This window comes from Strigops habroptila, chromosome Z (genome assembly GCF_004027225.2).
Source record: "Strigops habroptila isolate Jane chromosome Z, bStrHab1.2.pri, whole genome shotgun sequence".
Lineage (NCBI taxonomy): Eukaryota > Metazoa > Chordata > Aves > Psittaciformes > Psittacidae > Strigops > Strigops habroptila.
This window is the reverse complement of record NC_044302.2, coordinates 2,060,892-2,077,137: the sequence shown is the minus strand read 5'-3', so window position 1 is coordinate 2,077,137 and position 16,246 is coordinate 2,060,892. Positions and strand designations below refer to the sequence as shown.

General features: G+C 39.3%; 1 protein-coding gene across 4 annotated transcripts in view; it reads left to right on the top strand.

The window, feature by feature from the left end:
* The window catches only part of LOC115619539 (nuclear factor of activated T-cells 5-like), a 70,133-nt gene that overhangs the window by 28,378 nt on the left and 25,509 nt on the right, over window positions 1-16,246 (top strand). For 2 of the 4 annotated variants that reach the window (XM_030511976.1, XM_030511975.1), the window contains exons 3-4: window positions 9,930-10,488; window positions 15,895-16,087. In XM_030511976.1, the coding sequence (XP_030367836.1) occupies window positions 9,930-10,488; window positions 15,895-16,087 (752 nt within the window). Of the gene's footprint in view, window positions 1-9,406; window positions 9,469-9,929; window positions 13,512-15,894; window positions 16,088-16,246 lie in introns of all 4 variants that reach the window. The other 2 variants (XM_030511977.1, XM_030511979.1) reach the window with 2 other exon arrangements.

Here is a 16,246-nt window from a genome sequence, read left to right as displayed (position 1 = left end):
AACATCAGCATGTACAAAAGTCGTAGGTTGGGGTACAAGGAGAAGTGGACCTCAGTGGATTGTTTTATAGTCATAGTCCCCCCTCCCACAAATTCCTGCTGTGTAGTGGGCAACTGGGATTCCTCCTGTAAGTCATCTTGAGCTCAGCACTTCTGAACTGATGCTGGTACCTGCAGCACATGGCTGCCTTGGAGAAGGAGCCTGCTCCGGTGTTCTCAGTTGACTTCCAGAATCCCAGGAGCGCGTTTGCTTTTCATTGAGGTTAGCTGTGTGTTCTGCACCAAAATCTCTCAGTTTTCTCAAGAAATTGGATGCAAATGTTTTGGCTCCATTCCTGCTGTAGCTGTACCATATTTCTAGATAAAAGGGTGTATTGCATTTTCCTATTTTCTTTACTTGTTTCAGGATTGCTACACTGTCTTTGAATAGTTGCTACCCCATTTTCACGCCCTGGCACCCTGCCTTGTGTAATAATGAGAAGTCTGGCTGGGCTGGGCTGTGATTTCTTAACAGGAAAATAAGAGGAAAATCAGCCTGGGCTTTGTGCATGTCTCTATGCTCGTACAGGAAAACAGACTTCACATTTCTATTTTAATAGACCAAGATTGACTATTAATTTGCCTATATCAAGTCCTAAATAGCGGGCTATAGGCACATTTGTGAGGATCTGACACTGTAGAGATGAGAGGGTAAGGAGGAAAGATGACTTTGGCAACTTAGTGTTCCTGTATCGGAAATCTTTGTTTTGTGTAAGTCTCTCTTTTTCTTTTATTTTCTTCTTTTTTGTGCGTCAGCTCTTGTTCTAAACCATCACTTTATTTGGGAAATGATAGTTCAGTCTCCATAGCATTGCAGGTGATCTCATTTACTCTTGTTTTTCAAAAGAAGGGCTGATTTGAAATGCTGCTAGCAACACTGTAGGTAGAAGTCAATTGCCGATATGATTACTCTCGATAATGAGAGGATTATGTTACAGGGAATGAGCCAAAGTGGTGAGACTTTTTTACTACTGTAATAGTTAACACAGTTTGCTCTCTTTCCCAAAACACAGAGTAAGGTAGTATCTGGCTGAAGTTCAACTTACTTGAGTCTTTTCTGTCAGTCACTTTGCTGTGAGGTTTTGTTCCACACAAATCACATTATAGCTGAGAAATAGATATTGCTGCAGTTAACTTCTCTGTTTTTTTGGAGGAGCAGGATGGGCTGTTTTTAGCAGCGATGACCTTGCAGGGGCAGACTTCTAGTTCTTCCATTTGGAAATTTGTTTTGTGATTTACAGAACAGTTTTAAGAGTATTAAAATGGAATGTTGCTGATTGGATTTTAATTAATTTGTTAATAAATGTGTATCTCATATTCATTAATTCAGACAAAAGGTATTACCCACTCTGTGAATATCAAACAGGCAAGTGTCATTTAAAAGAACTCTAGGATTTTGAGCTGCGATGTTCACAAACTGAGCTGCTCTCTCAAGCTTCTAATTCTGTTATTGTTAGGAAAGCAGAAGGGAGGTAAAGGATCTGGTTTTACTGCTAGAAACTGTTCTCTGTGCTTGCTATTGAAATCACAAGTGTCTTTGTTCAAGGGACAGGAAAAGGAGGATTTTGCCTGGTGCAGTACCATAAACACATTAAATATGAATCATCTTCTAGAGCCTTGAAATGCATGAGGGTGTCATGCTGAGAAATGTCATTGTAAGCTGTGCTTGGAGATTTCTTACATGAAACAAATGTGCCTGAAGCTTTAATAATGCCTTCCACACAATATTTTTAAGCTCCAGTTGCAAGGGAGGATGCTTGATTCTTTCCTATTGGTTCTTAATGGTTGAACAGTTTTTTCTTGTTGATCAAGACACATGGAACAAGTGCTTCAAATGCTCAAAATTCACACTGCTGATTTAAGCCCTTTCTCAAGGGTGTCTATCTAGTTGGTAGGTCAACACCTTATTTTTGTCCTTTGGTGATGATTCAGGAATATTTTTGCCCATGTAATTTAAACAAGTCTTGCATTTTCACCTTTTATCTCCAGTAACAGGAATGGTCAAACCTTCTGAAAACCCATTGAAGAAAACTGTTGCAGAAGCTTACTTCTCTGCTTACCATCCATTCGTTCTTCCTGTAGCAGATCTCAGGATGAGCTGCTTCAGCTTGCTGTTGATGTTTTAAGCTGCTCTCCATTTGCCACAGAGGCAAATACATGTATTTTTTCATATTTTTTGCACTGCTCCCCAGGACAGTATTTCCTGCTTTGCTTCCATTCTAAGAGTTCCCAGTTCTTATCTCAAATTGAATTCTCCAGAGCTGTAGCAAAAGGGGAACAGATTTTATGCTACTGGAATGTATTTACTGATCTCTCTTTGCATTTTTCATATTTGGATACAAATAACCTGTGATGTATTGATTTTTTTCCTGGCTCTCAAACATCTATGATTATGTCCTGGAAAAACATTTGGTAAACAATGAAGCTTTACCTTTTTGTGGTTATGTCAGTTTTGTGCTCCTTTTTAATTAAAGGGACAACTACTTGTCCCAAGCAGGTGTAATTGGCTTTTGTGATCAGAGTTGCTATTGAAGTACTTGCCATAAGCATTTTTTGTCATTTTAATTATGAAAATAAGGCTTTGCTTCTCCATTGTTACTGTAGAGAAATGGATAAAAATACTTGCATCCTCTGTGGGGTAGAGGCTGGGTGCTAAGGGGTATGGGTCATGTTTTCCACTGCCAAGATAAGGCTTTTTCATCATTCTCAAGCCAAAGATTCCAATAAAGCCTCAGAATGGAGATGTGGGGTGGTTTGTTTTGTTTTGAGATTTTTTTTGGTTTGGTTTTGGATTGGGTTTTGTTTTGTTTTTTTTTTTCTGAATAGCTAGTAGAGCTTCTTAATTTCTATTTAAAATATTTTGTCAATTTATCATCCTTCCTGGTGTCATTAGTCAGTTTTTCCTGTTGATACAGAAATAATTACAAGAGATTTCAAAGGGGATGTCAGTGCTGCTACTAATTCTATTATCCTGGGGTTATAGGTACATATTGTAAACAAATTATCAGAAAAAAACATTATTCTTTGTAGTTGGTCTGTAAAAACTTCCATTTCTTTGTAGGCTTTTCCCTTCCTCTTCCCACCGCCCTCCCAGTTGGAAATGCCTTCCTGTAATTTCCTAGGAGGATGTCTTCCAGGGATTTCTATCTGCAGCTTACTTGCTTCAGTCATGTGTCAAATGCTTCTTTCTTACAGAATTGATTTAAACCAGATCCTAATGTTCTTTAAAAATGCATCTTCCTGGTGGTCTATGTTGGTACAGTGCCTGGCTGCTTTGTGTCGCTAGTGCTAACATAGATGTGAACAACTTTAATGATTTTTATGTGCTTTGAGTGCATACATTCTCCTCTGCATGGAGCAGAACTTCCTTATAATGACCTCTAAAAGGTTATATAGATGTACTCTAGATCATCTCTTTTTTCCTAAATCAAGCTTATTTCTAGTCTTCCTGAATCTCATATGGTCAGTAAACCCAGCTTTCCAGAACTGCTCAAGCACAAGTTGTTTTGTCCTTCTGAGAGAGTTTTTTTTTTTAATAGTAAATTCTTGCATTAAGTGGCTCCTATTCTTACATCAAAAGGCTTGAGAATTACTCTGCAAGAGAATTCCCTGTTCCTTAGTGAATAAAGAAAACCAAAGCCAGTGAAGGGCAAAAAGGGAACAGCCTTATTGTACTGTTACTGGGGCATCTCCTTGCATCAGAGACTTTGTGAAGGCCAAGAGGAGTCCTTAATTTTTTAGGAAAAACCTAACCATGTATCTAAGAACAAAAGAGTCTGTTTCTTCAGTTGAGGTGTTGTCAGATCCATCAATCTTGAAATGATCATACAGCCCCTCTTTTAGGGTGGCAGGAGCTGAGGAGATGACAGGTAGAGAGCTTCAAGAGAGCAGCTGAGGGTCCTAGAGTTCTGACTTGCTTGAACGCAGCTGGTTATTGCTCTGAGTGGGGAAGGATCTAAGATACATGGAATTGGTGTGTATGAGCCACTAACAAAAGCTCTACTTAAATACCTAAACTGGAGTGTTAATTTAATAATGGATGTAATTTATAACAAAACCAGATTGATTGATGTATTTACCCAAAGTATAATACACTGCTTGGTTCAGCATGTTAATGTAAGGGGAATTTACACTGTTGGGCTTAATGTAAATTAAATTAACCTACCTATCTTGAATCTGAGTGTTTTTAATAACTGGTGAATTGGATTGCTTTATTTTATTTGCTGGGATGCTAGTTTTTTTCTCTATTAATACACTTAACTTGCATTCTAGCTTCGCCATTCAGAGACAGGCATCGAGTGGTGGGTTGTGTGACAGTGTCTGTCAATAGTGAAGACAAATAGTGCCAGAGACACTTAACCCATCCAATCTCACCCAGGGTATAGGTCGGTCTTGTTTTCAGACTTCTTCATAAGTCTCTTTTCTTTCTTTCTTTTTTCTTTTTTTTTTTCCCTTTTTTTTTTTTTTTAAAATCTTATTTATTTGTTTATTTCTAAATAGTGGATTGATACTGATTTGAAACTTAACTTTTTGGAAAAGTTTTTGACATTACATCAGTAATATGAGAAGAAGAAAAGCAGAAACCCAAGTTTGGCATGTGAGGTGTTGAAAGCAGATTTGCAGCCACTTTGTAAGTTCTGGTGTTTACCTTTCAAACCTTTGGCAACACAAGGGCTGATGGTGGAAATTTTGCACATAGTACCCTCTGGTTTTGTTCTGAAATTGTTCCTTGATGTTCAGATAAACCAATTAACATACAAAAGTCTTATTCAAGAACATGACATGTTAGATAAATTAGCAAATGTAATAAATGGGTATACTTAATATATTAAGCTTATATACCACCTAAACCTCACCCTGTGTGGTGACTTTCCATTTTTGACACTTAATTGTTTTCTCAATACAGCCTAGGGGTGACGTGGGATGCAGGCTAGGCTCTGAGGAAGAGTGAGTTCTTTAATGGCCTTTTGCTAGTCCTGGCTGTTCATGCATAGGTGACTGAAAAGCTCATAAACCCAAAAATATCTCCACTTATTTATGTTCACAATCTTAAGCTTTCCAGTCTGGGAAATGACTTGCTTTGCACTCCAGCTGCAATTAAGAAACAAAAGTCATCAGGATGCTATTTGTTTCTTTTGGAGGACTTGGTAATCCTTGTTGTATTTAAGGATCTCTTTGGAAAGAACAAACAAGGATTTCAGGATTGGCTCCATGTAAGTGTTATCTAAATACAAGATTCCCTCAATGCCAGGTAGTGATTTTTTGCATTCTCCTGCCTTTCAGACTTTTTTTTTAGAGGCTGAATGCCTTGTTTGACTTCACAAGTTAATAAGATATAGAAATATGTGTCATTGCCTTAATTGCTAACTCAGGAGGTAATAAGTTTTCTTTGTACAATGCTTTATGTTACTGAAAAGAAAAAGACTGCACTGATTTGCTCATGGGGATGCTCTTTGCTCTGTGTTCCCTTAGTCTCTGATATTGTATTAGCCTGTGACTTTTAGCAGCATGCATTTGTGCCACATGCATGTTGCACCCCTTCTTCCACTGCCTGCTTTTTGGCTGCTTTTTGTTTTCAGAAGGAACCTCAATTACTCAATCTCTTGGTTGTGAATGTAATTCTGTTCACTGCCTGAAAATGAGGTAGATGTTTGAGAGCAATAGGCACCTCTTTTGATTTCCTGGGAGGCAAATGTACAATGACTGGTAACATGAACAACTGGAATTTCTTTGAACTGTAGTCTTCCTCGGAGTTGTGCAGAGTAATTGGTTATCTTTATTTTCATTCTGAACTCCAGCACTAAGTGCTTAGTTTGTTAGTTCTTGGTTATTTCCTCTCTTTGATTTACACATTACAGAATTGCTTATTATTGATGTGTAAATTATGAAGTCCAAAACAGAACCAGGACTTCCTTATGCTGAACTGTTTGATGCCGTTTTGCCTCTCCTAGAGAAAAAAGGCTTGTAGGACAGGCAACAAATTCTGAATTACTTATTTCAACTGCCTTACAAGTTACAGTGATGGCAATGAATAGATTCAGGAGGTTTAGTTTCAACAGTGATAAACTTGGTCTAATGTGGAAGTGGCTTTCTTTTCTCTCTCTGTTTTTAAATTTAAAAAAAAAAAAAGGGAAAAAACCCAAACCTCACGTTGTGATGCTGGTGCACGTTTCATTTCTAATACTGTGGCTGCATACTTGCCATAACATGCACTTTGCTTCTATTCAGTGTTGAAAAGCAATTTTTATTTTGAGGCTGTGTTAAGATATATTCAGTCCTATAATTCAAAATGTACGTACTCACTTAAACTATATATTTGTCATTGCAAGCACTGTTAAACTGCAATTGAAAGAGCCACCTGTAACAATTCCAGTTAATATGTGTCTAAAGAAAGTAACCTCAAATAAAAGAAATGCTGAAACTGGGGAAGGCGTGTGTATGTTTCCATTCTAACTTGACAGACCAGTGACTGTATACACCCCGCACTGAACGGCCACTCTCTGTATTTGGGTGGTATCTGCATGTTGGGGAAAACTTCATTCCTCGAAACCAGGAAGTGCAAAATGCTCTCCCCTTTTAAAGCAATACCAGTCAAGCTTGAATTACTGAAAACTTCAGAATAAACTCCCCCTCCCCCCCCACCCCGTGCAGCATATTCAACCAAGAGATCTCTTCTGGGTATCAGATATATGTGTGGCAGTGTGTTGTCACTGGCTTTAGAATAAACTGATAAAACGGGAGCCATGAAACATCCAGTGGTTTATTTACAGTAACTTCATTAATTCTTTTTGACCCTGCTTACTTACTTCTTCGTTCAAAGGAAGATGTGTTGGCTAAAGGCCTGCAGTCTCCATGAGAAAACATACTTTACTATGTTTCTCAGTATTTGCAACTTAAAATGTTGCCAAGGCAGTTACTAATTTATCCCCCAAAATACATTTAGAACAATCAAATACACAAGTTTAATATAGCTAGTTTATTTCATTGGCTATATTCCTTTCTTATATATTTTAAATTACTATAATAGAGAAGGCACTGGCCTGTACATGCCTTAAAACACTTACATGTTTATGCATGGTAATGGCATTCATCTGAGTATATATAAGACTAAAGAGAGCTTTTCTTGCCAGTACTGTTCAGCTTGATATTGTTTCAATAATCTCATCCTACTGTTACACAGTGGTGTCTCTGATAAATGGAGGCGAGTATAACCAATTTATAACAGCATTTCTTTCCTTTTTAAAGGTACAAAGGAAAAACATACACACATACTCATACACGTACATGCTTTTTAACTTCTAGGCAAAAAAACTGGAGGAGAAGAAATGGAGGAAACAGTGATTTGTTTGTTTTTTCCTAGGAAAGTGAGGGAAAAGTACAATTGTTGCATTTCTGGGCAGGATATGCATTGAGCCATTTGATCAGCAGGGTATGGTCAGTGTTTGACATACCTGTTCCAATGCAGACCATGTCCCTTTTAAGTTTTTCTTCCACATCTTTTAAAAGACCTTTCTAAAACATTCTCAATATTTGCTGCAAAAAGAAAACTTTTTGATAATCTTGGAGGAAGAGAGCCCTGCTGCCTGGGTCGATGTATATAATTATTGATTCGTCCGAGTCTTTGCCATGCACAGGCAAACACGAGAGGTGTATACACTCTTGTTGTACTGTGCATGATGCTCGGTTTCATCTATTAAAAGAAGAATTAATTTAAAATGGGGAAAATACTGCTGTTCAGTAATCCAGTTCTGCAGCATTACTGCCATGTGCCATGTGTTACCATTTGCCAACACTTGCATGCAGCATATATGCTGTATGCATCCTGCATATTTCTGCAGCATGGTTTCTTTCTGTTTGAGTATATAAATGATGAATGAAAACTAATTCTATTTAACAAAACAAAGTAAACATCCCAAATAGCAAAGGTCTTTCTTGACTCAAAGTGGCTGCAAATCAGCTCCTAAATATTGTCACTGAAATTAATATCTAGATTTAATAGTTCTTGCCAATCCTGTAAGTGTTTTTGAAAAACAGCATTGCATTAATGCATGATATAGAAAGGATAAATTTGCCTTTAAATTGGAATGCAGTTCAAAGTGACTGAATTCTCCCAATTTCAGCCACTATATTTGCCAAAGAACAAACTGGAAAATGGAACTGGTATCATTCATCTGCTCCTGCTTCACTGGGAGGTTTGGGGAAGGGACTTCCTATGAAGATAAAAGCAGAATAGTTTATGGATAACCTGTAATGACCACTGAATTTGACCATCTGAAGTAGCATAGGTTTACTTTTAAATTCGTTTAGCACGGAAAAGTTGTAAGAAATGGCACTGGTTTAAAAAATCTTTATCATCAGTCATTGATCCCCCTGGTAATCACAAGTAGACTGATTTATAGGAAGGTTTGCTGCGTTTTGCTGTTAGCTAAATATATATATCATGGCTGAACATACTTTGTTACTTTTAAATTGCTTAAACTGGATAAGATAGTTCAGCTATCTCTAAATCTTTTAGTCTTGAGTGATTGATATAATATTTTGAATTTAAAAAAGTCCTCAACAAGAAGGAAACCATCGTGTTCCTCTTAATAATAGGTATTACCTCTATGACACCAGTAACTACCTGAACAAGCATATTGGATAAGTGTGTAGATATATTATATACAATTTGTTTCCAAAATTAGATTATTGTTATGGTTCTGGTTTATTGTGCAAGATGTGGTCAGCAGGGCAGAAATACAAAAAATAGCACCTCCCTCGCAGGAAGCTTAAATCTGACTATAAAATTCAGTTATTTATTTCTTTAAATCAGCTGTAGTTCACTGAGGAATAAAGACTTAATGTTTGTCCATACTGCTTCCTCTCAAATATTTCAGCCTAGGCTGTCAGCTGATCTGTCCAATGAAATTCTTCAGTGGAAATGATTCTGTCGGTGTCCAGAAATATTCAGGGGGTTATTTTAATCATTTAGCTGTTCTTTTGTGTTTCTAAACCAGATTGATCTGTGTGACCTCTGGAGGAGCCACAATCATATTCTTTAAAACACCCTATTTCATATGAACTTTTTGGAGGTCTGTCCCAAGCTGTGTCTGTCTGCATAAGGGACTCAGCTGATAAAGTCTGAGAGAAATCTCTCAGTGACCGAAAGAGTCAAATTACAGAAATTTCACATTGTCTTGTATCAGCATGTCACCAATACAGATACTTGACCCCTGTTTTGAACATTTAAAACAAACAGCTGTGTCATAGTGACTGATACCAGTTCCATTTTGCCTACCAACTCAGTTGATTTTATATTTTATTTCTCATTTATGATGGAATAATCAGCAGCTCTTTTTCTCATTTATTTTCTCATATTTTTATTCCAGGATTTGCCTCTGAAGCAGGGAGTGTCTGCATTAAAAATGACCTGTAGTTCTCTGCTTCATAGGTTAGAAACTTATTTTAATATTTTGTGGCTAAGCACAGTCCCGTCTCTTTCAAAAATAAAAAATTTCCAACAATAAATGGTTTAATTGGCATTGAATGTGGATTATAAGCATTTTGCGTTGGGGCTTCCATTATTTTAGATGAAATGGCTTCTACACAAATAATTAGTCCAGCTGAGGCAATGAAAGCTGTGTTTGCTTGCAGCCATTTTTATGAATTAACATTAAGCTTTAAAAAAGTTGATTCCAGTCGATCATACTAAGTCTCATTTGGACATTTCCAAAGTACTGTATTGGTTAGGCTCTATTGCTTTAAGCATTTACGTTCTAAAACTTACCAAATTCCAAATATTTGCTGGGGGAAAGAAATCGGTTCATAAATCACTTTGTGTCAATGGGACTGCTATAGCCAGCACACACAGAACCATGTATCTTGTATTTACTTCTGAATTATACACCGCAGATGCTTCTTCAGCTCCTTCCTCTTCCTCCATGGGCGGTGCTTGCAGCTCCTTTACCACCTCTTCCAGTCCTACCATTTACTCTACCTCAGTCACCGACAGCAAGGCTATGCAAGTGGAGAGCTGCTCCTCAGCCGTGGGGGTAAGTACCAGAGGGGTAAGTGAAAAGCAGTTAACCAGTAACGCAGTCCAGCAGCAGCAGTCAACGCCGAAGAGACACACAGTCCTGTACATCTCGCCACCACCTGAGGACTTGCTGGACAACAGTCGGATGTCCTGCCAGGATGAGGGGTGTGGATTGGAGTCAGAACAGAGCTGCAGTATGTGGATGGAGGATTCACCCTCCAACTTCAGTAACATGAGTACCAGTTCCTACAATGATAACACTGAGGTGCCACGTAAATCACGCAAACGAAATCCAAAGCAGAGGCCAGGGATCAAACGTCGAGATTGTGAAGAGTCCAACATGGATATATTTGATGCCGACAGTGCCAAAGCGCCTCACTATGTCCTTTCTCAGCTCAGCACGGACAGCAAAGGCAACTCAAAAGCAGGAAATGGGTTGGTATCTGCTTTTTTTTTTGTTTTTGTTTTTTAAAAAAGATAAGGTTCTATCACCATATGTAAAACCAAACTAATAAAACTCTCCCCATGCCCCATCAAGTGTTCTACTCAGGTTCTCACATAAATCCCTTCTCTTCTCTGCTGTTCCCTTTTGCGTCCTAGCCTTGTGATAAGGTCTCATTAGACTTGGTAGTCTTTATTTAGAAGATAAAGCTAAACTTCCCTGCAACAATTGACACAGCACCGATGAGCCCATCTGTATTGTTATTTAAGTGAAATTCCTCAAAGATTGCACAATTCCATTTATAGAATGGCAATGCAGATGTATTTAAAAAGAAAGGCAGAAGTGGACTGGACGCACCCTAAATCTTAGTGGGTTTTTCAGGATTTTATGTGAGGATTTCAGTCTGTACACTTCACCTGCTTCTGTTTGCCTCTCTATTTAGCAAATAGAGAGAGTGATGAGAGAAGAAGCAAATGGCTTGTTAGAATTTCTCATCATTGGACTTAACACATGCTTTACCTTTTTATAAAATGTTGAGATGATATGGTGAACCAGATTTTGTTTTTTCTTGTGAATTCACTTCTGTATTTTGATTTTTTCAGAAATAAATCTCTAATCCTGTTTCTCTCTGTGCTTCTGGGTTGTGTGCATGCGTGTGATGTATGTGGGCACGCTTGGGTGGTGGTCTCTCATCTCTCCCACTTCACACTGTTCACTAAATGCATTTCAGTAGTTGCTTAAAGAGGAAAAACTCCATCGGTTTACAGTAGTGTGTTGATACATTTTTATTTTTTAACTTGTGGCTTCTTTAGAACTGTTAAGATAGTTGAGTGGATAGATTTGGCTTTTTTATTTTGGTTTTTCTTGGGGTAGTTTATTTTGTTTGTTTTTATGTATGTGCTTGCAGTACGTTCTAATGTTCATCACAGTAATGGTGAATATGAAAATCTGACGGATGGGAAAGATTATGAACTTCTCATATTCCAAAGGGAAAGAGCCTGGAGTCTGTATTCCCAGGGTCATTGCAGTTCCATACTTAAAATTTCACTGTGAGAAAGTGATTCTGAGGAACTCTCCAGAGTGCTGCTGCTCCCTGCCAGCTGGGTACCACATCGGGGCCCATGGAGCTGCCTAGTACCAGGAGCGTTGGCTCTGCCATTGACCTGTGGGTCTCCTGGTGTTTCCTCACAGCAGACACTAAGCTTGGCTGCAGTTGTCCAGCATCTCTTGTTTTCACCAGCTGAAATAACTGATAATAAAGTAATACCTTAGTACATGGTAGACCCAAAGAAGCAAATTAGTGTATGTAAAGTAGCTGCTTGGAAGGAGGAAACTATCTCCATTCAGCAGAGGGGGTCAGGTGCTCCCTTACAGAGGGAAGAAACTTACTGAAAGGCAAGAACTATGTGACTATAAATGTGATCTCTGGGCAGAGAGGAGAGATTTAGTAAACTCTGGAACAATATGAAGGCTCCAGCCCTGGCAGTGTTCAAGGCCAGGTTGGACACAGGGGCTTGGAGCAACCTGCTCTAGTGGAAGGTGTCCCTGCCCATGGCAGGGGGTTGAAACTGGATGAGCTTTTAAGGTCCTTTCCAGCCCAAACCAGTCTGTGATTCTATGATCTCAATCTGAAGTGTCACAAGACTGTAGCATTCTCTAAAATATTAGGGTCTACCCAGTGGACATTCATCAGTGCTGTCAGCAGTACTCCAAACGCAGGGGGAGATCATAGTTTTTTTTCCACAACATGTCTAATGCAGGCTAGGTGGAACTGCAGCAAAACTCTTATATAACAAAATTGTCCTTTTGAATAAAAGCTCTGGGGCGAAAAATGGCCAAGACACTAGAAAATGTAATTTTGCAGCTGGAATATGGAGATTTAGCATTACAAATCTAGGTCACAGTAGTGACTGGTTTGTTTGTTTGGGTTTTTTTTTAACTCTCCAGCCCTATGGAGTTCAGCCAAAGGAGTTCATTTACTTTCGGCTTTAAGAAAAGAGCAAGGAAAGCAGCCTTGCTAATTTGTGAAGTGGAAGTAGCATTTGCCTGAAGGGACTTCTAATAGGTCTTCAAAAACTAGGAAGAAAAAAGAGTATATTCTTGTGGAAACTGTTGGAATTTTTGAAAGCCTTTTTTAGAAGTGGATGAATTAATGGTGATTTAGGGCAAGGAGGCTCAGATTTTTGACATGCTTGGCCTCACTTTCACTTCCAGGTCTTCACTGGGAACAGCTCTAATGCCAGTTTGGGACCAGGTGAACCTTAACTCAGGAAATCTGTTCTAGTAGAATCATGAGGTTTGCTACTTACACTTCTTGTTTAGAAAAGAAGAGCTAGCTTTGAGGAGACCTTGTCTAGTAATGGTTAAGCTAATAAATAAATGTGTGTGTATGAAATGTTTTACTATCTGTATGTGCACAAATATTAGCATTACAGATAAACTAAATTAAAAGGATGTATAAATTGTATACTTGGAATTTGAGAAGAAAGACCACTGAGAAGTTCTAGTGAAGGCTTTACAATTGCTTTCAGGTTCAGCTAATGTGATTGAAAGTAATGATTACTTTAGGTTTGTAGACGGAAGACTTTCAAAATAAAGCTTGGGCAGCATAAAGGCATGTATAAAATATAAAAATGTATAAAATAATAGTATGTGGACAATTCAGGTAATTTGGGTTTTAAGAGTAAAGTACTCTCAGGAGAACAGGCTTGTCTTGGAGAGGCCAAAGTGTTAACGTCGCACTGCTAAAACTTTGCATTTTCAGTGTTGAAAGTCACTTTAGTTTTGATGGCTGCCGCTCTCAACACTCCCCCTTCAAAAGTCAATAATATCTCAGTCTCCCTGTAAATTTAGGGAGTGGGAACCTCCATGTGTGACATCTTTCTGTGGAGTGTTTTCCCAGGCCAAGGTGCAGGAAGCACGTGGCCCAGGCACAGTTTGGGAAGAATGAGATGGTGCCTGCAGCAGCTGGGGGTACCTCGTGTGGCTTCTTGTGTTCCCTGGGGGAAGCCAAGAGGTTGTAGCTGTGTGATTGAAAATTCAGAGGGAGAGAAAGAGAGGATATTCTCTGCAAGTTCATAAACATATTCCTTTTAATTAGTAGTCTGTTGGAGTAATGTCCTGACAGGAAGAATAGAGAGAGTGATTATCTGACAAGCTTGAATGTGATTAGTGTTTTTGCTTAACATGTACAGAAGTGAGGAGCACAGTGCTGTTAATTACAGTTTGTTTAGTGTATCGCAGGTTTTATCTGTGCTACACTGGAGGAGAATTTTGTCCCTTTTATTTTCCTAAGAGGAAGTATGTTTTTACATAGTGTTTTTTTTTAAACAGCCTGATTGACCAGGCTTTGGCAGAGTAATCAGGACTCCTTTGCAGAAAGATAGTACTCGTGCAGGGTTTTTTTAATGCTGTTATTTTATCTAGGTCCTGCCTCTTTGCTGTTACTTGGTTGAAGACGAGCGTGCAAGGCAGCCAGGGCTGCTCAGGGCATCCATCCTGGGCTCAGCTGGATGAGCAGGAGGCTTTGCTGGGCTGTCTGTGGTGAAGTGGTTAACCTTCACGAACAGAAAAACATGAATGAAATTCATACAAAGCATAGAGTTCATAACTGCTCAGCAGTGTCCATTTTAACCCTTTGTTACAGGTATTAAAAGGTTTTGGAAGGCTTAGTAGGAGATGTGGTGGAACTAGGGCAAAGTGTCTGACCTTCCCTGGAGCAGAAGACCCTTATGTAGGAAAAGACAGGCTGAGAGAGCTGGGCTGGTTCAGCCTGGAGAAGAGAAAGCTCCAGGGAGACCTTAGAGCAGCCCCGGTGCCTAAAGGGGCTCCAGGAAACCTGGAGAGGGGCTTTGGCCAAGGGCCTGTAGGGACAGGCCAAGGGGAATGGCTTTAACCTGCCAGAGGGGAGACTGAGATGAGCTCTGAGGCAGAAGCTCTTCCCTGTGAGGGTGCTGAGGCGCTGGCACAGACTTTTCCCAGAGAAGCTGTGGCTGCCCCATCCCTGGCAGTGTTCAAGGCCAGGTTGGACACAGGGGCTTGGAGCAACCTGCTCTAGTGGAAGGTGTCCCTGCCCGTGGCAGGGGGTTGGAGCTGGATGAGCTTTAAGGTCCCTTCCAACCCAAACCAGGCTATGAAAAGTGCTGGGCAAGGCTGTGCAGGCCTGGAGAATGACTCGGAAGTATTTGTGTACCATGTGGCCTTGTGCTATTCATTGCACAGTAAGTGTTTTAGGAAAGGTGCTGATAATGTTTGTTAGTATAAATCGTCAGGTAATTGGGAAAGAGAGCACTGTGGGTTACCCCAGCCTTCAGGTCAATGAAAAACTCTTGCACAGGCAAAGCTCTCAGTAAACAATTTTGAAGAAAAAGCATTTCTTTCACCCCCCTCCTTGAGAATTAAAATCCTGGATAAATGATTTCCGTGTGTTGCACACTGAAACAGGATTTGCTTTTTAAGCAATTCACACCTGTTATTTTAAACTGCTTTCTTCAGAATTATTAGCTGTTAGAAACTACTTTTTGGTAGTAAAGAAGAATATTACATTTGCATAAATCCATTAAGCCCTTTTTCTGCCTGTACCGTTTGCCATGGCATGTTTACCTTTGCTGGTGTTAAATGAGGTTATTAAACTTCATTATACAAACCTGCTCTGTGTAAGATCACGAGTTATTTTCCATTGTGCTTTAAAGTGAACACAAAATGGATCACACAATGTTATACTTTGGAGGGCTTCTTCATTCAGGTTTTAATTATGGAACTGAACACAAGATACATCTTAAAGGTACGCACCTGGAACAAAACATCTTTTTGCATATGCTGCAGATTTCAAATTGGTGCAATTTCATCACAGCTTTTTACAATAACTAATTTGGTTTAAACATCAATTTATCAATCTGTTTTGACAGAAATTAGTGTTTGAGTTTGCATGTATATGCAAGTTCAGGCGGAGACAGGCATGAGGCTGTTTTCCTATTTAAAGAAGTATCATTTAACCTTAAATCCATTCAGTGTGTGCGTGTACATATGTATATTTGTTACAGAAGCGAAACAGCTTATTCATACAATACCAGGCTGTATCATATACTGTGAAAAAGCAGATTATGAGCCTTCTTGTGTTTAACATAGTTTAATGCTAATTGCTTTTCCCTTCCTTTATGTTTACTCTCTGAAAAGCAGTTCCTATTTGCACTGGATGGAGGAGGCAGGGAAGCATCATTCCTCTTCATCCTGCAGGTTTCCTTCTCTGTCAGAAAGAGAATTCCAAAGTTTGCTCTCAACTATAAATCATCTATCTGTTAATATACACTCTTTATCTTTTTAGCTTTTCTGTGATTTAGTTTGTTTTTACTGGGGAGCTGCTTATAACATCTTTTTAATGGTCTGCTTTGACTTCCCAGAGCATCAGAGAACCAGAAGGGAGCTGGAGGGAAGAAGACCCCAATGTTGTGTGGTCAGTATCCGACTAAGAGTGAGGGGAAGGAGCTGAAGATTGTGGTACAGCCAGAAACCCAGCACAGGGCTCGTTACCTGACTGAAGGCAGCCGAGGCAGTGTGAAAGACCGGACACAGCAAGGCTTTCCAACTGTCAAGGTAGGCTGCGTAGTGCTGGGTGACTTCTTCCCAAGTGATGCTTTAGTGATGCCCAGAGTGTGAATTTGCAGGTCTTGTTTTTTCCCTTGCATAGTCACAGAGCTGTGATTTGGCTGGAGTTGCAGAGACTTCGGGTAGTGTCTGGAATGCAGTCGTGGA